The sequence below is a fragment of the Megachile rotundata genome, chromosome 5 (genome assembly GCF_050947335.1).
Source record: "Megachile rotundata isolate GNS110a chromosome 5, iyMegRotu1, whole genome shotgun sequence".
In the NCBI taxonomy this organism is placed as follows: domain Eukaryota; kingdom Metazoa; phylum Arthropoda; class Insecta; order Hymenoptera; family Megachilidae; genus Megachile; species Megachile rotundata.
Genome location: NC_134987.1, coordinates 5457097 through 5483175, shown reverse-complemented (window position 1 = coordinate 5483175; position 26079 = coordinate 5457097). Strand labels below are relative to the sequence as shown.

Sequence of the window (26079 nt, the reverse complement as noted above, 5' to 3'; positions counted from 1 at the left end):
TTTTCAACCCTAATGCACCAAAAATATAAAAAATGCAAATATGTCAATTAATATGTTTAAACCAGTCGTACTGACTGTTTGGCAGTTCTAGTAAGGAGACATTTTGCATTCCCATCGAAACAAGGGATAAGCATAGTTCGTATCCGTAAAACCGCTAAATCGGCAATAGAATAAGGATGTCAGGTGTGCGCGTCGAGTCAGGATGGTCGGGTTGCCCTAGAAACGATAATTATTCAAACCGGTATTACGTAGTAATTAATCTGGAGGCAGATTAGTGCCGGGCAACGCCACGGTGGGCGTTGACTGATCGAGTTAGCGTTGAGTTAGGGATTTCACTGCTCGAGCTTGGCAGCCCCTGCTAAGGTCCGCTATGCTCGTCCATCATCACCCCGTTTCTCCAGGAACCAGCCGCACATTGCCTGGCTCGCAGACCGGAGTGTTACATAATTAACGTGACTTCAGTTTAATTTTGCTGCAGACAATTAGCGTGGCGAGCCATTCACCTTGCTTCAAGTCTCGAAACCATTCTAGCTGGAACCGTTTGGATACTTTCTCACCATCGGATGACACTCGTTGCGGACATTATCCAAACTTTCTAGCCACGTTTTAACACTTTTTAGTTAGTGGTCAAAATGTTATATAGTGCCAAATTTGAGCATTTGGAGATTTAGAAATTTTTGTTATATAAGAAAGAAATTTAAGTAGGTAGGAATCCGTACCTTGTATTTAGGGATCTAGGGATGTAGAAAGGTAGAGATTTAGGGAATTAGGAACCTAGGGATCTAAGGTACTATGCATTCGGGGATCCAGCAATTATGGGACCTAGGGATTTGGGGAGCAAAGAATTTGAGGATCCAGGGATTTTGGGGAGCTAGGGATATGGGGATCTAGGGATATGGGGATCTAGGGATTTGGGGATTTAGGAATTTTGGGGTATAGGGATTTGGGGTTTAGGAATTTTGGGGAATTAGGGATTTGGGGTCTAGGGATTTTGGGGACTTAGGGATTTGAGTATCTAGGGATTTTGGGGAGCTAGAGATTTGGGAATCTAGGGATTTGGGGATCTAGGAATTTGGAGATTTAGGGATTTTAGGGGATCTGGGGATTTGGTCATCTAGGAATTTAGGGATGCAGAGACTTTTTAGATCTAGGATTTTTGGGGATCTAGGGATTTGGTCATCTAGGGACTTAAGGATCTAGGGATTCAGGTATCTAGGAATTAGGGATCTAGGGATTTGGTCATCTAGGGACTTAAGGATCTAGGGATTCAGGTATTTAGGAATTAGGGATCTAGGGATTCAGGGGTCTAGGGATTTAGAGATCTAGTGATTTAAGAATCTAGTGATGTGATATTCTAGGATCTAGGGATTTATGGACCAAGTGATTTGAGGATCTAGGAATTTGACAATCTAGGATGCGGGGATATAGGTATTTGGAAATTTAGGAATTTACAAACTTCTGGGAGTTTATTTCCTTAGATTTTGAAATATGGAAATTTCAGGATTTGAGAGTTTGGGATTATGAAGATTTGTAGATTTAAGAATTTAGGGATTTTTGGAAACTTGGCATTATGAGGATTCGGCGAATATGAGAATTTTAGAATCTAACAATTTACGAATTGAGGAATTTAAAAATTCTGGAATTTAAGAAGTATATAATCAGGAGGTTTGGAAATTTGAGAATAATTTAATAGCGATATAGTGAGTTTAATTGAATTGAATTAATATTATAACAGTAATAGAATGAATTGTATTAAATTGAATTAATATTATAATATCAATAAAGTGAATTCAGTCCAATTCAATTAACATTCTATTGTAATAGTAATAGAGTTAATTGAATTGAATTAATATTATAATGAATTATTGAAATGATTCCAATTAATATTCTAATACCGTCAGAATTATAATGAATTCAATTAACATTTTAATATTTTTTTCTCTAACACGAAAAATGAGATATCCAAAAAGAAAAATGTATAACAGCGTATGTTCCAACCGTGGCAACGATCGAGACCTGTGGAAAAAATGCGACAACTCCCAGGTCGACGATACTTTGGCGTGCATCGGTTTCCGGCATATCATTCGCGATTTTTTCCAAGTCCCTGGAGAAATCGCGGGATTTGCGGCCAGGTCTTCGCGAACGTCACAGTGAATTTCGCTAGACCCTGATCCAGCTAGCTGTACACCCGTCATAACGTATGGATAATTCGCGTACACACGCACACGATCGATCAATGATGTACGCAGATTCGATTCGCCTCTCTTCCTTGCGCCTTTAACAATCCCCACAGGAGCGGTTTACTGCCCTGACTGCTGTTTTTTTTTTGCTTTCTTTTTTTTGAGCGTGTCCATATCAATTCTGCACGGTATTCGCGTGATATGTAGGCTTTGGGAATTGTTCCCTTACTTTGGCGATATATGGATGGTTTAACCTGCTTTTGAATAGATGCTTTTTTAAGGTGGTGTTGGCAATTAGATTTTTAGCCAGCCAGTTTTTTAGAGAATAATGTAGATCTACATGTTTTTATTCGTAAACAAATTGTTAAGCTTGATATGTAGTTTAAATTTAATTTAATTTTATTTAATGTATGATTTAATGATTTAATTTAATTTAGTCGAATTTATAAATTGAATATCATTTCATATCGTTTATATTTTAAATTTAATTTAGTCGAATTTACAATGTAAATATTATTCCATTTCGTTTATAATTTAAATTTAATTTAGTCGAATTTATAATTTAAATATCATTTCATATCGTTTATAATTTAAATTTAATTTAGTCGAATTTATAATTTAAATATCATTTCATATCGTTTATAATTTAAAATTAATTTAGTTGAATTTATAATTCAAATATCATTTCATATCGTTTATAATTTAAATTTAATTTAACTCAATTTGTAATATAAATTTTAAACTATTTGTACTATGTGAACTTTAACTAATGGTGACAAATAAATATTTTCAAATAAATGTTTTCAAACTGCAGACATTTCTTATACTGCTTTCGAACAACTTGCTGCACTTTGCAGCTTTTAATTTATTTATTAATTAATATTGTATTGCAATGTCGTTTTTGTTGTGAGTTAGTAATATTCTTTAATCAATTTAGTGTTTGAAAAATCTTTTGATATTTAACACTGAACCTATCAAAGAGGTTAAATAAACTATCAAAGAGGTTTTACATGTTTCTTACTTGAAGTTACAAAATTTGTTAAGCTAGTTTTCTGGAAGTCCATATTGGTTTTCATCGGGTCAAAAGACTTATGTTTTATTGCTTATTTATTTTTTAACGTCCTTTTGCAATTTTAAAGTAAGTGTGCATTATATGCTGGTCTACTGTTAACAACAGGTGAATGTGAATACCTAATCTAACCTAACCTAACTGGTTCGCCAGTTATTTCAAAAACTCGATTAATATCAAAAAGATTTCTTTTATACGAATTTTCCAGGAAAACCGTGTACCAATACTGTTACGATATGTGTAAGATATGTATATACGAGAGAGCATCATGCAATAGATTTGAATAATGCAACGAATTCACCCTTATTTAAAGTGAAATGAGCAGCAGCGAAGCACGAACGCTCAAGGCACTCCAATGAAACTCGCTTTACTTAGTGCAGAATTATTTTCATCGAGAGCTATCTTCGTTAAAAGCAAGCAAAGAATGACAGAAATGTCGTAAGAATAATGTATAATATCAATTGTTGGAATATTTACGTCATTTTCGTTACCAAATGTAGCTCGCTAAAGACTTTTAATATCCGAAATATACTGTTCTATTATGCAACCGTCACATTTTTGCGGAAGGATTATTGAACATCGCGGGAAACGAGCGGAGTAATTTTTAATATGAAATAAGATTGACGTGCACAAATTTCCTAACTATAAGAAATTCATAGGGCGTACTAAAGTTTTGAAAACTAAAATTATGAACAATTAAAGATGAAGAATTGAAATTGGTGAAGAATAATGTAAAAAGTAAGAACTTTCTAAAAATTTTTAGGAAGTAAAACTTTATTTTATAATGGTTTGATAAACTGTAACATGATCATAAATATATTTTTACCAACACATTAAATTTTTACTATCACGTACTTTTATATTTAAAACAACGTGGTTGATCTTATATTTTGTATGAGTACGGTGTCTGAAATTTGTTTAATTTTTAGTTGTTTTCTTGTATGATAATTACTATTACTTCTCTTGGATTTTCGTCATTAATTAAATTAAGAATAATATTGTTTTTGTTTTGTAGATACAAAAATTGTCCACAAGTCTTTTGTTTTTATCAACATATAGCATAGTAATGTTTAAAAATTACTGTAAATAATAGTTCAGAAAAAATTAACATTTTGACACCATTATGTAAATTAAATCATGTTTTCGAAACATTCCCTAATTTAAAGTATTTCGCCATTCGTTCAACAAGTAACACTAAAAAAAATTTTAGTAAAATAAAATTTAAGTAGAAACTTAAATGAATATTTTAACGATAATTCAAGCAATAGTTAAAGCAATATTTAATTTAACATTAACACTCTAACAGGACTATGTACATTAAATTATGCCTGTTATCGATCGATTTCCAATATAAAGTATTCGAAAAGCCGTGGAATAAAAATTGCTTTCGGATGCAAAAACTCGTGGTAGCAAGTTTTATCGCGAGCACGTGGGGGCTTGCTTAATTTTATGTGATTTTTTATCGACGCCTCGTAATATCGATAATGTAAGACACCGTTGGTTCACCTCTCGCCCTCGCGCTACCATGGTTCGTACGTTAGGTCGAAGGGTGGTTTATATCAAGTTATGGAGTTTGAGAAATGATCGGTACTTCGTAGTCTACTATCCTTTTCCGTCCTTTTTTTTTCTTCCATCGTTCGATCGAACGCAACGGAAAAATTTTCAACTTTGTCCTAGCGGTCCTACTAATTTCCTTCGGGAGCTGGATTGATTCCTTGGATTTCTTGTTAGCTTTGTTGCTTACGGAGCATAATACACCTTTCTTATGATGTCTTTGTTCTTGTTGATTTTTGTATTTCTTCTTGTTAGTTGCAGAAGGGACATATTTTTGAGAAGGATATAAAGTATTAAATAAATAAGATATGTAAATAATTCTTATTTGGTATAATACTTATTTCTGTAGAATAAGGATATTTGGTCTAGTGACGATAATATTCTTGTATAGGGTGGTAAAACACCTTATATTATATGTATAAGCTTTACATATATTATTTGTATAGGCATTTTCTATCTCATGAAATACCTGAAAGCGGGTAAGTTGAAAATGCATGACTAATATTTTTAATAAAATTATCTGTTAGAAATGTTGAATTTAATAAATTTAAGTATGTGAGAAATTTCATGTTTAAAACTTTGAAAACTTAAAAATTTGGAAGTTTGTAAAACTGAAGGATTCAGAAATTTTAGAAGTTTGGAAATTTAGAGACTTCACAATAGAGACAAATTTTGGGATTTGCAAATCGAGGATTAGGGATATGAGGCATTTAGGAATTTAGGGACTTAGAAATACAAAAGTTATAGATATTCAAAATAAAAATATTTAGGCACTTGAAAAATTGGGGATTGAAAGGTTTGAGAACTCCGCAATTAAGGACCTAGAAATGAAGGGTTTAAAAATTCAAAAAGTTAGAAATTTATATCTACAAGAATTTGGAGATTTAGGAATATAAAATTTGAAAATTTAGTAACATAAAAATTTGGTGATTTAAAAATTTATTTAGAATTTGAACTAAACAACCAAGATGTAAATCAACCGAAGATACAAAATGGCGTTACTTAATCAACGCAACAAAAATCGCCAGTATAATCGTCGCCATTTACAAGAAACTAATTTGAAAAGAACACACGAGTATCCTAGGGACATTTCCGTTTCAAGGTACGCGTATAACATTCGCCGAAACGTGGAAATAAATTTTAAAGACCGCTAACACTCTCTCTTACAGCCGCCCTCGAGCAATTTCCTCGATTGGAATGGCAATGGAAACGTTTACATTCCTGGAAACGTTTAGTTTTCATTTTCCTAGTTAAGTACTAACAAAGCACCACCACACCTATTATCGTAACAGCGAAGCAGTTATTCCCGTGCTTTGCAGCCAGCTATGGTTCAAGCACGGTTCTTCGAAAGACTTTAATTAGAGCCGTTCGATTTCACTTCGCGGCACAAACAATGCTCGTCAACGTTTTGATTCGCAGCTCAATGGACAACAGATAATATCGCACAACAGCCATATATCGCGAGGGAACGATTAAAGTTACTGTTCCGAAGCGCTCGGAATATAATTAGCGTAATATTTATGGGTGTTTTGTCAAACCTTTACTCTTGCAATTTCAAACGGATCTTCAAGACCACATGGATGTCTCTACAGCTTGACATTCTTAACTATTGACAATAACCTTTTAACAGGCCAGAAAAGCACATCTTTATAACGCCAATATATCTTTCCTTAAAGAAGTTTATGTCCATAGTCCTAAACTGTGCACCCTTGCTGTGTGCAGTGTTTACGAAAATCCTTGCGTACTCGGCGGACCAGGCACCCTGACTCGGTCATTCAGCAGTCTCGCAATGTGTCCCATTATTTAGTTCTTTTGAAGGACCCAAATCATTTAACTGTTTGGGTCACCTTATTAACGAAACGTTATTTACGACCCTGGAGTGAAGGCTAAAATCTTACAACCTCATTCGTCGAATCATCTCACCAATCACTGTCTTTTACAAATAACAATCTGTCCGGATTGGTCCCTTTTGGCAACGCCTTCACGTCCTGAACTTCTTCCTGTGCTTTCTTTTCTGGCTGTTTAGAAGCAACTAGTCAGTCTTAGAACTACCTTCGGTGAACATATTCACTTTGACAAACCATTGTAACTATCAACTACATCAACACACACATCAGTATAATTAGTGGGATGATGATCTACATCCTTCATTGATCTGGACACACCAATGTGGAGGACTCTGAGCCACTATATAAACTCTACTTTACAATAAAATTCTACTTCATAATATTAACTTTAGAAATATTCCACTACTGTAACAGGTGCTGGAAACGCCATGGGTCGACGAAGATTTACAACCTTCGTAAATAACTGTAAACAGTTTATATTTTGCCCAGCGCGTGAACAGTTACCGTCTGCGGATCTACCATGTAGTGATTTAATGTGTTGGAGTACTATGCTTGGTGATTTACTGTGTGGCAATGCAACGCGTGGTGATTTAACGAGAGATAATTTAACGCGTAGTAATGTAATGCGTAAAATTGCAGTAAGTGGTGATTTGCCACATTGTTTCGCATGTAGATAGATAAGATGGTAATCTAGCACGTAGTGAAGAAACGCGTGGTATTGTAATGCGTGGTGATCTAACTCGTGATGTACTATAACGTGATGATGTAACGCGTGGTCATTTAATGAGTGATAGTACTATGCGTGATGATCTAGCATGTAGTGATATAATGCGTTGCAATACTACGCTTGGTGATCTACTGTGTGGCAATGCAACGTGTGGTGATCTAGTCTGTAGTAATTTTAACACCTGATCGAAAATTTGCAAATTTGAATATTTGGGAATTTCAGAATTTAGGAATTTGTGACTTTGGGAATTTGGGAATTTGGGAATTTTGGAATTGGGGGAATTTGGGTACTTGGGAATTTGGGGATTTGGGAATTTGGGGATTTGGGAATTTGGGAAATTTGGGAACTTAGGAATTTAGGAATTTGGGAATTTGGTAATTTGGGAATTTGGGAATTTGGGAATTTGGGAAACTTGGGGGTTTGGGAATTTGGGAATTTGGGAATTTGGGAATTTTGGAATTGGAGGAATTTGGGTATTTGGGAATTTGGGGATTTGGGGATTTGGGAATTTGGGAAATTTGGGAACTTAAGAATTTAGGAATTTGGGAATTTTGTAATTTGGGAATTTGGGAAGTTGGGAATTTGGATATTTGAAATTTGGGGAATTTAGGAATTTTGGATTTTAGGAACTTGCAAATTTGAATATTTGAGAATTTGAGAATTTGGAAATTTGTTTCGCAATAAAAGACAGTGGCAAAATTATAAAGATTGTGAGTTTGCGGGCCCAAACTTTTCAGTTTAAACAGAAAAAGTTTTCAAATCCAGTAAGACTCATTCGAAAGAGGAAGGTTCAATAGCGCTCTGGTCATGTCTCAACGATATTATGTTAATGTAGCTATCATCCGGTATAAGCAAATTTTTCGGTCATAAACTTTTGCTTATATCGTACAGAACGTTTTAGCTTATATCGAATGATTACTGTATATGAGCGCTACAAAGATGAGCAAAATGCAATACAGCACAGCCGTGGAATTCAAGTATTATTACATCATATTACCTATTATATCAGTAGTATTATGACATATCAAGGTAGCATGCAAATTTAGCTGTAGTGTAAGCTATAATTTCTCTTGAGTCAAATGAGAGATGAATGTGAACTGTTTGGCTCCGCGTCATCATTGCTTTCCGTATCTTTCTGTAATACGAGGTGTGACCCAAAAGAAACGAGACTAGGTATGTATCTTGAAAAAACAATGGAATTGGCAGCAATTGTTTTTGTGGTATCATTCCACATACCTCCTCTATCCATGTTGCCAATTTCGATTGACTCGGTCATACCATTTGGAAGTATTGCGTTATTTAGTGAACACGTCCAACTGCATTCTGCCGGAAAAATGTCTAACGTAAAAAGCGAACAGCAAATAAACATCATTTCTCTTGTAAAATTTGTTGAAATCTGTTGTAACATGTGATGAGACATGGATTTTTACCGATGACTCGGAAAGTAAGTGCCAGTCAATGGAGTAAAAGTCTCCAGGATCCCCAAAACCCAAAACAGTACGCATTTTTAAATTAAAATTCGACATTACTGGAATTGTAATGATTGAGTGGTTTCCCAGCGGTCAGACTGTTAACTAACACTATTACATTGAAATACTAACAAGACTTCGTGAAAAAATTAGAATAGAAAGACCACAATTATAAAGCGATAGATGGCTGTTGCACCAGGACAATGCACCCGCTCACACGGCACTGTCTGCCAAGTAGTCTCTGACCTGTAAAAATATTACTGTGATGGGGCACCCTCCTTATTCACCTGATTTGGCTCCATGCGATTTTTTTTTATTTCCTAAAGTTCAATTTTGCTTAAAGGGAACCCATTTCACTTCAGTTGAAGAGGTTCAAGCAGAAACGGAGAATCTCCCGAAAGGACTTCCAAAAACCTCGTTCCAGAACTGTTACCAGCAATGGCAGCATAAATGCAAAAGTGTGTGAATGCTAAAGGAGACTACTTCGAAGGTGATAATATCACGGAGAACTAATTCTGAAGCTACAATGATTTATTCGACTAGTCTCGTTTCTTTTGGGTCACACCTCGTATATTTAATAAAATAGTGTAAGCTACATAACAGAACGATTCCTAATGTAAAACCAGCGTTATTCGATTGAATCATAGTATAATGTTTATGGATTTAGCGATACATTACAACTTAAATGACTTCTGTACTTCAATTGTGATAATTCTTCTGAAGAAATCATAGAACGCGAATTGAGCAATTTCCGATGCTCTGGACCTTGATTTCCTTTTTTATTTATTAGTTGGTACATTATTTCTGCTGTTTATTAGGTAACAAATAATAAAATGATAACGATATTACACAATTTCGTAACCCACAATATAAGGAAGCAAATAATGCATTTGTTTAATATTCTTATTAATACATTTTTTAATTCTTCACTTAAATTTGGAAAAAACATCTATGAAATAGTCATTCTCAAGGAAAATTTAGTGCTCTTAAAGGATAATTGTTCGTATAAAACAGAATCTTCTGTTCGACTGTTCAGCTCTGTCTAGGCTAGCACCATTCAAAGGTTCACACAACGTTAACTCCAAAAATTCACTTCTGTGTTAACGACAGATTTACGATCACAAACGTCGTACGTTCCGACTACAAAAACGTTATTACGAAAAAATGAAAGTTATTTTTTAACAAATGAAACTTATTATGAAAGTTTAACAGTTTTTAGAGACAACGTTTCGATTTTGTGAAATTTATTAACAGTCAAAGAACACTAACTAGACACAGCATTGTCTGATTCTAACTTATTGTTTATGGAGCTAACTCTGACTTTAAACCCTCGAATTACGCGGCTAACTGCGTTGTATCGGTATCGGGTCGATCCGAGAATATGATAACCTTTTATAATTCAGGGTGGCTCGTAAGGATTCCGACTATGTATAGCATTACGTTTGAAATTGCACGTCCAAAGTGGATTCCCAGGATACCGCGTGATACACGGCCAGCCATTGTTCCGGCAGGATTGTATATTTCCGTCTCGGTAACGGATGTGATCGAATTTGACGGATTCGTTTCAATCTCCTTCGCTGTCAGTTCGAGAGTTGGCCGGCATTCGATACGACAGGAATATCGTTGATACATTTGTAAAATTACTTATGCCGCCTTCTACGCTCCGTTTTGTTCAAACTGATCCGTATGTTATGGTGATTGTGTCTTGACAATCATATTCAAAAGTTTGCATATTAAGTGTTAAGCATTAAGTAGATATTTTGATATTAAGTATTAAGTGTTTGGTAGAATGCAGGTTAGATTAGTTACAGTATAATAGATGGTACCATCTAGAAATAGTAATAGGCGATCGAACGCGTGGTGATCGTATGATGATTTACCGCGCGGTGGTCGGACACTTGATGGTTTAACACCTGATGATTCGACACTTGATAATTTCACGTATGGTGATTCGACACTTGACGATATAACGCGCGGTGGTCGGACACTTGATGGTTTAACGCCGGGTAATTCGACACTTTATGATTTCACGTATGGTGATTCAACACTTGATGATTTACCGCGCGGTGGTCGGACACTTGATGGTTTAACACCTGGTGATTCGACACTTGATAATTTCACGTATGGTGATTCGACACTTGATGATATAACGCGCGGTGGTCGGACACTTGATGGTTTATCGTCGGGTAATTCGACACTTTATGATTTCACGTATGGTGATTCAACACTTAATGATTTACCGCGCGATGGTCGGACATTTGATGGTTTAACGCCTGGTGATTTGACACTTGATGATTTAGCGCTTGGTGATTCGACACTTGATGATTTAACGCGTGATGTGCAGTCACTTGATGATGTAACACGCGGTGAACACATACATGATGATTTAACGCGTAGTGTGTAATCACTTGATGATATAACGTATAGTGGTCAGACACTTGATGATTTAACACCTGATGATCAGACACTTGATAATTTAACCTGATGATTAGGTATTTGATGATTGAACACATGGAGCTATAACACATGATGATACAATAGGTAATGATCTAATGTTATAGTGATCTAATAGGTAATAAATTGATCTACATATATAATACAATATGTCGCAAATGTAACATGTGATTTAACGTGTGATGATTCGACACTTGGCGATCTAACGTGTAGTAAATCAACACGTGGTGATTTAATGCAAGACTAAACTATCTATGGTGTACGTGTGGAGTAGTCTAACTTGTGGTGATTGAACTCTCAGTGGTTTAACGCGTGGTAATGCAACATATGGTGATCTAACGCGTAGTGACGTAAGGAATGGTGATTTGATGCGTGGTAATCCAGCGAGCAGTGAATTAACGCGTGGTAGTGCAATGCGTGGTGACCTAACTCGTGGTAATTGTATAATGTGGTGATGAAACATGTGATGATTTAATGAGTGATAATACTACGTGTGGTGATCTAGCACGTAGTGATTTAATGCGCGGCAATACTACACGTGGTGATTTACCATGTAACGATGTAATGCGTGGTGATTGAAAATTTTGGAATTTGGGAATTTGGGAATTTGGGAATTTTGGAATTTTGGAATTTTGGAATTTTGGAATTTTGGAATTTGGAAATTTGTGAATTTAAAAAATTGGAAATTCGGAAATTTGAGAATTTGAAAAATTGGAAGTTTGAAATTTGCGTAATTGGAAATTTAAATATTTAATTATTTGGAGAAAGTAAGTACTTAGGATAGTGGGAATTTGAAAATTTGAATATTTGAGAATTTAAGATTAGTATTTATTGACAATATTATTATACATGTACCATATCAATCATAATAATCTCGAACTATCAACAGTACATGTAACATACTCATATTATACTGATATTCTGAAATTAATTCTGAATTATTCTAAATAATGATATATTCTAAAACTATATTAAACGAACCTATTAAACGCATTCATTTATAAAGCTAATGTTTACACCCTAACCTCTTTTTATCGCGCACTGCAACAACCTTCATATTTCAACTGGCGCGGCGTCTTTTATCTCCTCTACTTGCAATAATTACCATTACGACACCAGCACGTTACAAAACATCACAAAATTGAATAACGAATTGAAAGTTAAAATGTAATTCGACTTTTCTCGCAGCGATGGCTGCAGCAAAGAATCCGCAGTGTGCAGAAAACAATTTAGTTTGAAGGCCGCAAACTCTATTACCGGGTAGAACGTGCTCGGTAAAATAATGACTTTCTCTAACACCAGTGTCACCGTTTACCAATTGCATCATCGAATGATTCAAACTTGAGTCATTCGTGGTTGCTGGTGTATGGGCAAAGGTTAGGCTCTCAAGCTCACTGGGTCATCGAAGATGAAACCACCATTTTGGTTTCTTTTCTTACGCACAACGTTGATGTAATACTGTCTCTTTGGCGTGATTACTTTTTGATTTGTTGTAAATACACCGATGTCACAATGGTTTATTATTGTTTAATCATCGCTGCTTTTTTCATTCATTAAAGTAATTTTTTCTTGATCTTTTAATTTTGAACAGCGATATATCGTTAGCAACATTTTTAGAAAAAATCATTTTGAATAAATATTGTTTGTATAATTTTCAACAATAATTAAAATATAATTGACATTCATTTATTTTCTCTTCATTTCGTAATATAGTATGCATTTCTGGATTTTATACATATTTTTATATTTGTATTTTAAAAGTTATATTTCTTTCGACAACTGAAAATGTGCAATAAAGGATTAATACATTATTAAATAATTTAAAAATTCTCTTTTGCTGATATTGTAAGTTATTCAGAATAACATTCAAGTTAAATATTACATGTTCTTCAAAGTAAACAATGAATTTTTTAAAGATACAAATTTTCAAAATGTAAACAATTTATTATTAATGGTTATTCCCTAAAATCTTTAAAATTTAGAAAACTTTTAACTATTGAAATGAAAATCATTATTCGGATTAAAAGTCAGTCATTATTCGCAAATAAACATTAATAACATATACTAATATTATTTTATAATAATAATATTATTTCTAATCAGTAAATGAGAAACTTCCTTATTGTAAACCATAAATGATAAAATATAATATAAATATATTATATCAATAACATAAATAGCTAAATCTGTAATATTACAGACAGATCTACATATAATAGAACGTTGACAGCATACGTCAATTATGCGACAAGAAAATTTCGATGAAATTCAAAATCAATAGTTCCTTACAGTTTTAGTCGAAGTTTCTTTTTATAGTCCCATAAAGAATGTATCATGAAAAGTTAAATATAGCGAAACTTATATTTTACAGACCGAGTGGTTGAGGAGGTTCAATAAATAGAAAATCAAAAAATCCTACCGTTAATAAATGAACGTCTATTAAAGAAACATTCTTGTGCAACAAAATTCCAAGAATTATCAAATGTGATTGTTGATAATCGAAAAGAACGATGTTTCAAAGAAAACTTTAGCACCGGTATCAAGGCGTTCACCGTTCTAAGAGGATGCCGCGCTACGCCGCTTTTTATTTATGCCGGCCATTTTGCGGCACGACGGTGCGCCATCTTGTTTTTATGGCCACCCCTCACGGTGCTGCGTCCAACCCTCGTTCTATCTGCATGCAGATACAAATCCCCTGGCATTTTATCTTCGAAACTCTTGTCGTTCATCGGGCAAGCTTGAAAGAGCTGCGAATTTCTACCGTCTCCCATTACGGTTCCACCAAAGAATCCTCCCCTTTGTTTTATTCACCGCTGATCCGTCGATCTGTCCTGATTACATTTTAAAGACATTCTCGTGCTTCCCAAGCACGATCCATTTACTCCCTTAACTCGCAACCCTCTTGTCGACTCGTGTGACTACGCCTCCCGTGCTTCCAGAACTTTTGTAAATGTACCTTTTAAGGTTACTTATTGTCGAAATGGAAGTTTAGTACGAGGAACATTGAAGAAGAGGTGGATATTGTCGCTATCTCTTGACACGTTTTAATATTTTGGTGAGGAAAAGGATACCCTTTTTATTTCTATTTCGGCAAGATTAGAATAATTGTAAATAGAAAAATTAAGGGTAGTTTGGAGTATTTTATAGAGAATTTCTGCAAACATAGATATTGTGCATTTTACAGAATTTGTATACATAGTTTTTATAATATTTTCTAACGAAAAATTTGAGTAGTATATGTATAAATGCATTCATTAAGGATATTATCCTCATATGTGAATTATACACTTATCTTGTAATTTATTAAAATTAATAAAAAATGTACTATTAATAAAAAGGATACATTAATTTTCATTTATTGTAGAATTATAGAATATCGTGCTGATCGATAAAGAAGACGTCAGACCAAATTTAATTTTCATTAATAATTTTTTTATAAATATTGAATGCTTTGGAAACTGATTTGCTTAAAAATTTAACCAAAATTAAATAAGGTTAAACATTTTATACAAAAACTTTATTTTTTATAACTATTATATCCATGTTCAAAATGAACTAAATTAATCTAACTTTTATTATAATAATTAATATAAGTTTTACGAAAATAGTTTAATTTTCCATTTGAAATTACTCCGCGACTAAATGTTGTAGCAATCATTTAGTATGTCGCATAGGTTGCGAATGATCGATAACTGGAATTTTATATGAACGAATAATCAATAAGAAAGAAACACAGAAAGCGAACTTCCAATAGTGTCATTATTATTTAATTGAAAGCACCAACTTAGAAGCTTAAATTTGAAAACTAATCGATGACAATCTTAATAATTGCAATTCTAATGCATTTTCTTATATTTGTCAATTTGCATTGTGACAGTTGAAGTATTAAATATTAACATCACTAATATGTAACAGTGACTGTCAAAGTCTATAATAAATGTGTAATAAGTTAAGTAATTTCTGTAATAAGTTGAGTAATTGAATCGAAGTCGCGTCTTTGCGGCATCGAACTCACCATAGCTCTAAACGGTATTATAGAATCGAAGTAATTTTCTTCAGTTGGTGATAATATTTAATTGGCAATTATCTATCAGTAACAATAACAGAGAAACTATAGAAAAAAACACTACAACTGTTTAAAACAACCTTTCAATTTTCTTAATCTTTCTAAATTCGTCTATCATTTATGGCACCATTTATGTTTAATGTAATGGATATAGGTATACATATAACATATAATATTATTATTATTCAATAAACTTTTACTGCGAGCGTCTGCGAGGTAAAGTATAGTAATTAACCCCCTTAAAACTGGAATTTACTGCGTTTGAGAAAGCAAATTCTAAAGTACTTTTATACAGATTGGATCAGTACTGGAGTTTTGTTTAAAAATAGTGCTAAAACATTGACAATATCGGTCGTGAATTTAGATATTAAAATTTGAAAATTTGCAAATTTAAGAATTTAAGAATTTAGCAAGATGGCAATTTAAAAATTGGAGATTTTGCTGCTTGGGAATTTTTGAATTTACAAATTTAGAAATTTAGGAATTTAGGAATTTAAGAATGTAAAAAATATAGGAATTTAGAAATTTAGAATGTACAAGTTTGAAAATGTAAATATTGAACATTTGGGAGTTTTGTGATATAAACACTTACGAATTTGAAAATTTGCAAATTTGAAAACTCAAAAATATTGAAATAAGGAAATTGGGAAATTTTTATTTGGAGATTCATGAATTTAGAAAAATTATCTATTTAAACGAAGTAGAGCAGTAATGACCTTTAGTGACGGTAAAATTCGAATCCGTAAGAAGTCGAAGATCCACAATAAAACTATAAAACAAATATTCTTCTTACTTTAATACAAAATACTTACATTAAATCAATTATAGTATCAATTAATTCACCATCAACTAAATTAATATTTTAATTTATATTTAACAAAAGAGGAGGTTAAACGTTTAAACAAATTGTTGTAAATAATACCTACTTTTCACCAAAACACCAATGCCATAACAAATTCAGCCTTAATACTTCAAAATAAATCGATAAGAATATTCATTTCATGACTTTAATATTTAAATCCATCTTCACACAAATTCGAATTTTACCGCCGCTTGAAGACACTCTGTTAAGATGAATACGACAGAACATTTTCTTACAACTCCCTCGTGAATCACAAAGTACCACAAACTCGCAACACCTGAATTGTCGCTGAATTTCCACACGATTAAAAAAGAATCGGAGGAGATGAAAGAAATCGAAAACACGCAAGCCAGTCTTGTAAGGTGTAAGAAATTCAGTCGACAATTAGTTCTAATTTGCCTGCACTTCGAAGCCTCCTTTTACGGACGTTTTACGCTCGTCCATAAACCGTCGACTTTACGATTAAAGTTACGGTTTACCCTCCTGACCACCCCTTTTCGCGTCTTTCTAACGTTCGCGTGCGTTCTCATATTTTTATCCGAGTATACTCGCGAATATACATACATACATATTTTTTTCATCGTTCCCCGTATTATTCAGGTAATGGCCTCATAGTCGTCGCTTAAGATCACCGTACCTTTTTAGGAGCCTTTGAAACGTTACCAGGTTATGGCGCGACGCTGTCGTAAGGTTACGTCGTCAGGGTAAATACTTCGACCGCAAACACTCGTCGCCGTGGCATTTTAACCAAAATTGTGCGGTAACAGCCATTCCAAGACGAAGTCGCTATCGGACAACTTTTAACGGACAGACTGTTGTTAGACACGCTAACGACACCGTTCGTCGAGACGTGATATTCCGGATGACACGGAAAAGAACATGGGGCCGAATATCGTCAGCACGCACGAACAATCATTCTTTTTGCTCGCGAGAGGCGTGTGACTACTGACAAGTTGGGAATTGGATCGATTTCTTAGATACAATAGATACAGTTAATCCACAAGACCATGTTGGCGATTTTCTATAAATATTTAAATACCAACAATTTATATATTCATAAAATATATGGATCGAATCTACACGTAAAACAAACATATTTCCATCGTTCCTTGTATTAGGCGCTCTTCCTTAGCAAGGAGTCCATCTCCGCCATTATTGTAGCTTGACACTACTTTGGCATACTCGGAACTAATTTTTAAGTGTCTGACTAACCTCCGTATCTCCTGAATATTGTATACAAGTATACTTATTTTGATGATGCATTTTTCTTTCAACTGGTACTTCATTAGACACCAGACATTTTTAATGGAAGTTGGACATGCAATGTACATTTCGCTTTAGGGGACTGTGGTGGTCAAGGAAGTATGATTTTTACCGTTTTCCGTTGCCTGCAGATACGATTTCGATTTTCAGGGTCTTCTTATGACATTCATTTTCATTGTCTTCTTGTAACATTCATTACTCCGTTTGATTGAACTAACGTTTGACAAATATGTGTGCCCTTTAGTACAATTTTTCTTGTACATTTAAATTGAAGACGTACAAAACATTCATTACTCCGTTTGATTAAACTAACGTTTTACAGATGTTGCCCTTTGGTACAATTTTTCTTGTACATTTAAACTGAAGATGTAAAAAGACCCGAAATATTAAAACAACTTCAGACATGTACTTTTATGGGCTGTTTCACACTTCTTTCAATGACCCGCTTTTTGTGAACACGCTCAAAACGAAGATTCGACAAAAAGTCCAGTATTTTTCTGTGCCAAAAATAATTTCTGTCATTATCCCAAGAGATATTATCGCAATCTAGAGATACTATCTTTCCGATCATTCGTAAATTCGAAATCCTGTACTGGGCAGAACACGAATGTCAAATGACGTGCGTGCGTCCAGTTATTCTGCGAAAGTAATTACGGATGAATTACAAGGGGGACGGCAAACGGTGCCAGTACACCGTGATAACGTAACGGAGCCTAATGACCGGTACACGATTATCATCCTAATAAGCGTGATGGCGCAAGAAAGCCCGTGTCTCTGAATTAGAATGTGAGAGGCCAATGAGCAGTTAAGGAGTTACATGATTGAGCAAAGTCTGAACGTAAACGAAGGCTCTCTTTCCACGAGAAGCGTTCACTCTTCCCATAGATGCTTCAAAATAGGTTTCGTGAAATGAACTTGAGAAGTTGCTTATTATCCCGCTATTACACCGAAGTCTGCGTTCTCCACCCACCTGGATTAACCTCGCCGCAGAAAACGTTTTCGTTTCATCGTTCGATCTGTGACGTTATTATCTTTGGTCAATTCGTTCCAAGTTCGATGACAGAAATTAGGAAACTTTGTTAACGTTTTGTGGTCCAATTCGAGTTCATTTTACTTTTGTATACATATAATATAATTTATCAATTAAAATAATATTTCAAAGAGATTAAAGGAAACTGTCTACAGGATGGACTAAATGAGGACATTTAAGTATTTTGTTTATTTATAATTTTACGAAGAAATTTTTTTACTAAAAAATAACCTTCTTCACATGTCCCTCTTCATATAATATAACTTTGTTTTCAGAATTTTTTCCTATAAATTATAGTAACAGAAATATTCAGGCATTTCGAAAAAATTAATTATAGTGTAGCTTTGTCTTAAAATTTTTTTCATAAAACTATAAATAACAGACATATTTATTTATTTATTTATTTAGATATCCTTAAAAAGATACATTCCGTACAACTACCTAAACTAAATTATAGAAAAGAGTCTATGAAATTAAATTTACAAATCTAAAGGAAGGTTAAACAAAAAATTCAATCGATAATTAATCATAATTGTAATAGACGTGATTACAGTTAAGAAACCGTTTAAATGTTACGGTAATATGCCGTGAGCATCGGCACCGGAAGCTTGGTTTCGAAATTAATGATTAGTACGATAATGATCCCATCGGCGTTCTTATTGAGGTGGTAGAAAATGGCGGGACGCGGAAAATTTCCCGTGAAATTAAATTTGACACGTAACTACGCTCTCTCGCAGTTTCCTCGAAACCGAGGAATCATCGTTAAAGGGTGAAACGGCCATCGGGTGGATATTATTCCATTATCCATCCCTCTTTCCTCTATTTCCAACCCTGTCCTCTGCTGATGCTCCGCCCTTTGCCCTAAAAATACGTTTCACCGTACAGAAATTGCGACCGAAATGCGAAATAATCTAGAGAATAATGCACCCGTGCTTTATTCTGTTATAGATCGGTAGAATTACTCGGCGCTGGTTAAATATCGAAAAATATCTAGACCTAAAATAATTTATAAATTTTGAGTCTTAATACTCGGTGATTAAAAATATGGTTTATATGAAGCTATTATGAAAAATGAAAATACATTGTAAAAATTAAAAATAAGTAACTTTAATTGTAACAAATGTAAGATAATATAACAGTACATTATTATAAATATGAATTTTAGAATATTGTATTAAGGTATTGCCGAAATAATAGAACAAACGGTATAATAATATATGTACATACAAATGTATGTTATACTGTATACATACACATATAACATGTACAATTTAATATTCATATAAATTTACCTTAAATAATTATTGAACGGAACACTTTATACAAGTTTTAATGTGTGGAATGTAAATGATATTAAAGGACATATTACATAAGGTATGTGCTTCTTTTATACATACGTGAAAATGTTTTACAAATATAACGTTTCATGAAGTGTTTGGTATTTATTCAAAGTATTCAAATTTTCAGAGCACCCTGTAGATTTAAATTTCATATTGAATTCATTCAGTAAAGAGTGTATTTAGATCATCCTTTAAAAACAAGTATTTCATTAGAAATATACATATAGTAAAATATATTAGATAATTATTGTATTAAATATCTGATTTTTATTGACAGCAAAAATTATTTCGTATTAAATCTAATATTTAATACAAAAGTTTCTAATATAGTTTCTAGTATAATAGCATAAAATAAAATTTATAGACAAATCATAAAAGGAACGAATCTATTTTGTTATTCTATATTATTGATACTAATTTATCACCCTGTATATTGTTTCGTGTAATTTCACACGTTACACACAAAAATTTAATATCTACCGATTCATCGGTACTTTTAATAATGGACCATACACGATATTTCGTGTCTTACACGTTTTACAATGTATTCGCAAAGATAAAATCATGTTTACAAGGCACTCCGAGATTTTACGTAGATACGACTTGTCTGTTAAAATATTTAGAAGCACGCGATCCTTTCATTTAATATATTGAATGTAAGTAGAAAATTATGGGAGATAATTGAAATTGAATTAACCACTGATGAAAAGATGAATTTTATAAAATGTGTTTAGTATTATATTAATTAGAATTTTTAATGAAAGAGAAATTTATGTTATATTAATTTAGAAATTATTATACAAATTTTTCGTTGATGTTTTGTAATATTTTGAAGTATTACAAAGGTGATTATGCAAATAGTTAGAATTTAAATTATTGTATATGGTAGGATAAGATGAAGATGTGAATAAAAATTTGTTCATATACATACATATGTGTACATATTAGCACAATTTCGAGTTTCATGTTTCTATATTTGTATCACGTTTCTAAATTTTATGTTTTCTACATTTTTAAAGTTACGTATCTCAAGTTTTTATTCCCCAATTTTCAAACTTTCAACTTTAAAATTTTCAAGTTTTCAGTTTCATTTCTAAATTTTCAAATTCCCAACTTTCTATATTTTCTTTTTCCATATTTACAAGTGTACAATCTTCCACACTGACAAATTTGCAAAGTACCACATTCTTAATTATTAAACATTAAAATCTTTTAATTTTCAAATTCTTAAATTCCCAAATTTTCAATTTCTTAAATTCTTAAATTCCTCAATTCTGAAATTTCCAAATTCCCATATTCCCAAATTCCCAAATTCCCAAATTCCCAAATTCCCAAATTCCCAAATTCCCAAATTTCCAAATATCCAAATTCCCAAATTCCCAAATTCTCAAATGTTCAAATATCTAGATTTATATACTCACATGTAGAATTAACCAATTTCAAAATTCTCAAAAGCTAAAATTTCCAAAATCCAAAATTACAACTTTACAAATTTCCAAAAGCTCAAATTTTCAACTTTCCATATCTCCAAATTTCTAAATTCCCAATTTCCAAATTTTCAAGTTTCTAATTCTCAAATTTCCATTTCTGCCAATTTTCTAGTTTCCAAATGTTCAAATTCATAAACTCTCCACAATTCTAATCCCTAAATTCAATAATCTCCACATTTTCTCAAATATAACATCTAAATTTTTTAATTCAAAAATTTCCAAATCTCCAAATAACAATCTTTCAATTTTTAAATCGCTTCTACATACATAACCTAACATACATAAACATCCTTATGAAGTCATATTTGACGTGATGAATGAACCTAACCTAACCAATCAACAATACAATACAATGTTTATTGCTCACATCACAGTTCAATTAACAAACAACCATTAACACTATGACAAACAAAGTCAATCACTTCCTTCGTAACAACTCCATATCGCTTACCACATGTAAAGCCTTCATTCCTTCAAGTTTGTAGATAACAATCGAAACAGGATAAAAATCGCAGCTGAATAAGGAAAAATGTCTCTATCAGAATTCGAAAAAATGTCGGAACAAAACGACAAGCTACGTTACCACTTCCAGTCTTGTAACCATGTTTATCACATTCTTCATTCTCATTACCGCATACAACGCGTATCATGTTTCCAGCCATTAAATCTACGGCTATGCATATCGCGTTAAATGTACTTTCTGTTATTCATGCGCTATTACTACGACGGCTAAATGCTTAATGATGCCGATAGTCACGCTTCAGGGGAAATAAAATACGGGAAACGATAAAACGTTTCACCGTGTATCGAAGTTTCGTTAACGAGAGCAAATTACCGAAAAAAGAACGAAACTGAACGAATCAACTGTATTCTAATAAAGTCGATTATTCGAGGATCGGTTTTAATTCGTCGAAAGGTTTAGATGTGAGTTTAAAAATATTATACCGGTTTTTTAGTCACGTTGAAACGATTCTGTTGTGCAGTGAACCGTCTCTAATGCTTATTCGGTAAATTATTATTGATTCGATGTTGATCGAGAGCAGTTGACAAATCGGTGAACGGTGGTAATTCGATTAATTTTATGAGGCATACGGTATTTAATAATTGTTTATGGGATAGTGTTTAAGAAGTTTATCTTCTCGTTTCTGTCTTGATTTTTATTGTATTTAGGGACACCGTTTTTTGTTCTTTTCTGTTATTTCATAACCATAGATAGTTTGTAAAATAGGTTATGTAACAAAATAAAATTCTAATAAAAATACAGTAGCAAGCATAAACGTATTAGACCTAAACCTAAAAATATTTAAAATTTCTCTTTATGGTACAACAAATAAAGAAATAAGTTATATTTTCATTTGTGAAAAGTTCATTTATGAATAATTATATTGATTATGATATATTAAAGATATTCTAAAATGATTGGTACTTCAGTTTTTCGAATCACGAAGAATATCCAATAAATTATAATTAGCAACAAAGTAAACAGCATGCGGAAATGGTTTGCGCTCGAATTCAAAATGGCGCCATACTCACGTTAACTCACCGTTCGAACTGCAATTTTACAATCTAAATTGTATTAGTATAAATCAGTGTAAAGTTAATGTAAAGAATTTTTGTAATTATAGTAGAAACAAGTTCGATACAAGGTAATTGTATACATATAAAAAGAAATAAAGTAGAAATACAAAATAAAATTTGTTAAACTTCTTAAACAATTCATCAATTGTTATAAATAATGTTATAAATTAATAAATATAATTATCAACATCGGTAAAATCATTATCACTAATTAATATGATACTATTACTTATGTGTGCATATGTATATCACGAAGAACAATAATTAATAATAAATTTTAAAGATATAAACAACTACATTTATTAATGTGTGAGTATTTTAATTATTAAATTAACGAAAAGTCAAAGGTTCGAATTTATCAACAAAAGAAAATATTTTCTGTTCCAAATCTAATAGTATCAAACAGCATTTAAAACCTAAAAGTAGTGATCATCAAATTTATACGATAATTAACAGTAGAACTATCACACCAGTAGAAATAACTAGTTTTACTATGTCGCTTTAAAATTCTTACTTCATGTTTCATTTTTTTAGCAACGATGTTAAGACTTTTACAGCGATAACTAAAAATACAACATAATAAATTTTACTTTTTTTCCATTTATTCAGAATCGTAAGTTTGTATCATGACTACTTAATATCAGTCATTTTGACTGGTATCAAAGTGCAAAGGGATTCTATAATCTGTTTACTAAACTCGAAATCATTTATTAGATATTTAGACAGATTTATCGATGTTTTCTTATGAAATTTTATCGCAAGCAACATCTTATCTGATACCACAACATGAACATAAGCACAGCTGCGATGTTATGTAACATAGTCATTGATGTCGTTCCATGCGGTAATTTTGCATACTATAGTCGTTGCAACTGGATCTAATTCCTTTTTACATAAAGTTATTTTGCAAACCCTAAAAATAGAAAAACGGTTGAAAATTTCTGAATTGTTGCAAAAAGTGATTAATATTCCAACAGAATATATTATTGAGGATAATGAATTTGTTAGCAAAGCTATTATTCAGTGAATAAAGAAGAAGTAAAACACCAATACTAAAAAACGCATAATTAATAATAATAGATATCGTAACACGGTAACTCGTTAAAACTGATATGATAAAATCGGCATTAAACAACTGAACAACGTTAACGATCCCCCCATACATGCATTACAAATTCTAAAAGAATTGCATGAACATAAAGAAAGCAAATCGGAAGAAAATCAAAGTTGAACTTCACAGTAAACCCGAAAAGTTTAAAAATCAACAGTGTACCTACAAAATCACTGCAAATGGTCAATACTAATATTCCAAAGAAAGATAAACTCCAAAAGAAAGATTAAGTCCATCAAACAGTCAGAAGTTTGATTCTGTAAAGTCAAAGAAATATTTTCTGTTTTAAACCGAAAAGTATTTATTTCGATCGTCAAATATACACGATAATTAACCTGGACGAACGGCTGCCTCGATAAGAGAATCTCGAGCGAGAGTTTTAGCCGCGATTTACGCGGCTAGTTTCGCGTAAGTGGACGATAAAGCTCCATTTTGATTTCGCCCGAGCTGCACAGCGTGTCCGGTAATGGAAGTGGTGCGGTGTTATCGGGCTAACGGTAATTTTATTAATACTCTTCCACTGAAATCGCAATGCACCTGCTCATGGCGACTACAAAGACCGCGTTACAATTTGCACCGGTCGGCAAATCGTTCCGTGTAACTCGTAAGGCTCGCTTTTACGGTTTTATAATCGTTTTCCCAAAGCGTGCTTTCGTCGCTGCCACCATTACACCTTATCGTAAGCAATATTCCTCTAGCACGACGTGCACCACCTAACTCGACGTTGTACACCGATGTTTTTCTACTGGAAACCTGCTCGAAACTGTTTTATTAAATGGAGTACACTGATGTAACATATTCAAACTATTATAAATATAAATATTAGGTTTATAATTATATTTGTGGTTTCTTCTTTTATTTCGTTTCAAAATTACTCGAATTGTTTCGTACAGAAGTAGACAAACTTTACACTAATTTTATAAAATCAATATAAAAAAGATTTTATACAATACATATATATATGTATATACATATTTTTTACGTATACTTTATGTATACATATAAACCATATATCATATGTAAAATATTAAATTAATTTTTATACCAGATTATTAATCCAACTGTTTACATTAGTTGAAAAATTATATTTGACAAATTTTAATAAATAATTTTTTAGTAATTTACAAATATCAGTTTAAAGATATTAAAAAGAGATGAAGAAATTAAAATACATATCTTTGAGAATTTTTTTATAAATGTTTCAGATTACTCCTTAACAAAATTCTAGTTAAGTAAATCAGTCAATGATTCACATAATGTTACTTTAACAACTATGTAATAAATCATGAATGTATAATAAACTCATGAATTGACGTACTCTCAATAATATAATGTATAAACTATTTATATTTATATTCATGTGTTAGTCATACACATGTATAACAAATATTTATATGTATGTCTTATTTAGTGGTATAATAGTGCGGCGAACAATTATGATGGGATCGAGAATGTCACATTTTTTGTAAGAAATAATTTTTAAAAAAAGAATAATTTTATAAACGAAAATGGTTATTTAAATTTGTTAACATTAGCGGTTGTGTTTTTTGTAGTAGCTGGAGCATTTCCAAGGAGGATCGGTCATCCTTACCAAAACAGGACACCACCGAAGAGAAAGAAACCAAGGACCAGCTTTACCAGGCTGCAAATCGCCGAGCTGGAGAAACGTTTTCACAAACAGAAATACTTGGCGTCGGCAGAACGAGCAGCCTTGGCGAAGTCGTTGAAGATGACGGATGCTCAAGTGAAAACATGGTTTCAGAACAGACGAACGAAATGGAGGTGAGTTTCTCACATTCTCCTCTTTCTTTTTTATATACATATAGATGTATTTAACTCTAATAACGTTGATTGCCAACTTAACGTTGATCAACTTGATAACGTTGACTGTTACATTGAAACTCTATGAAAAAATACTATTTTTGTTTTCTGGAAAACTTGTCCAATATTTTCGCTTATAAATATTTTACCTAAATCAAACTTATCTAAATATTTTTTCATATATATTATATAGATAATAACCATGGAGTTCATACGTA

At 32.7% G+C, this 26079-nt stretch overlaps 1 protein-coding gene across 4 annotated transcripts in view; it reads left to right on the top strand.

Annotated features, from left to right (window-relative positions):
• The window catches only part of C15 (homeobox protein C15), a 65542-nt gene that overhangs the window by 16728 nt on the left and 22735 nt on the right, over positions 1-26079 (top strand). For 3 of the 4 annotated variants that reach the window (XM_012291657.2, XM_076531604.1, XM_076531605.1), the window contains exon 2: positions 25594-25822. In XM_012291657.2, coding sequence (XP_012147047.1) covers positions 25594-25822 — 229 coding nt within the window. The remainder of the gene's footprint in view (positions 1-25593; positions 25823-26079) is intronic. The other variant, XM_076531603.1, reaches the window with a different exon arrangement.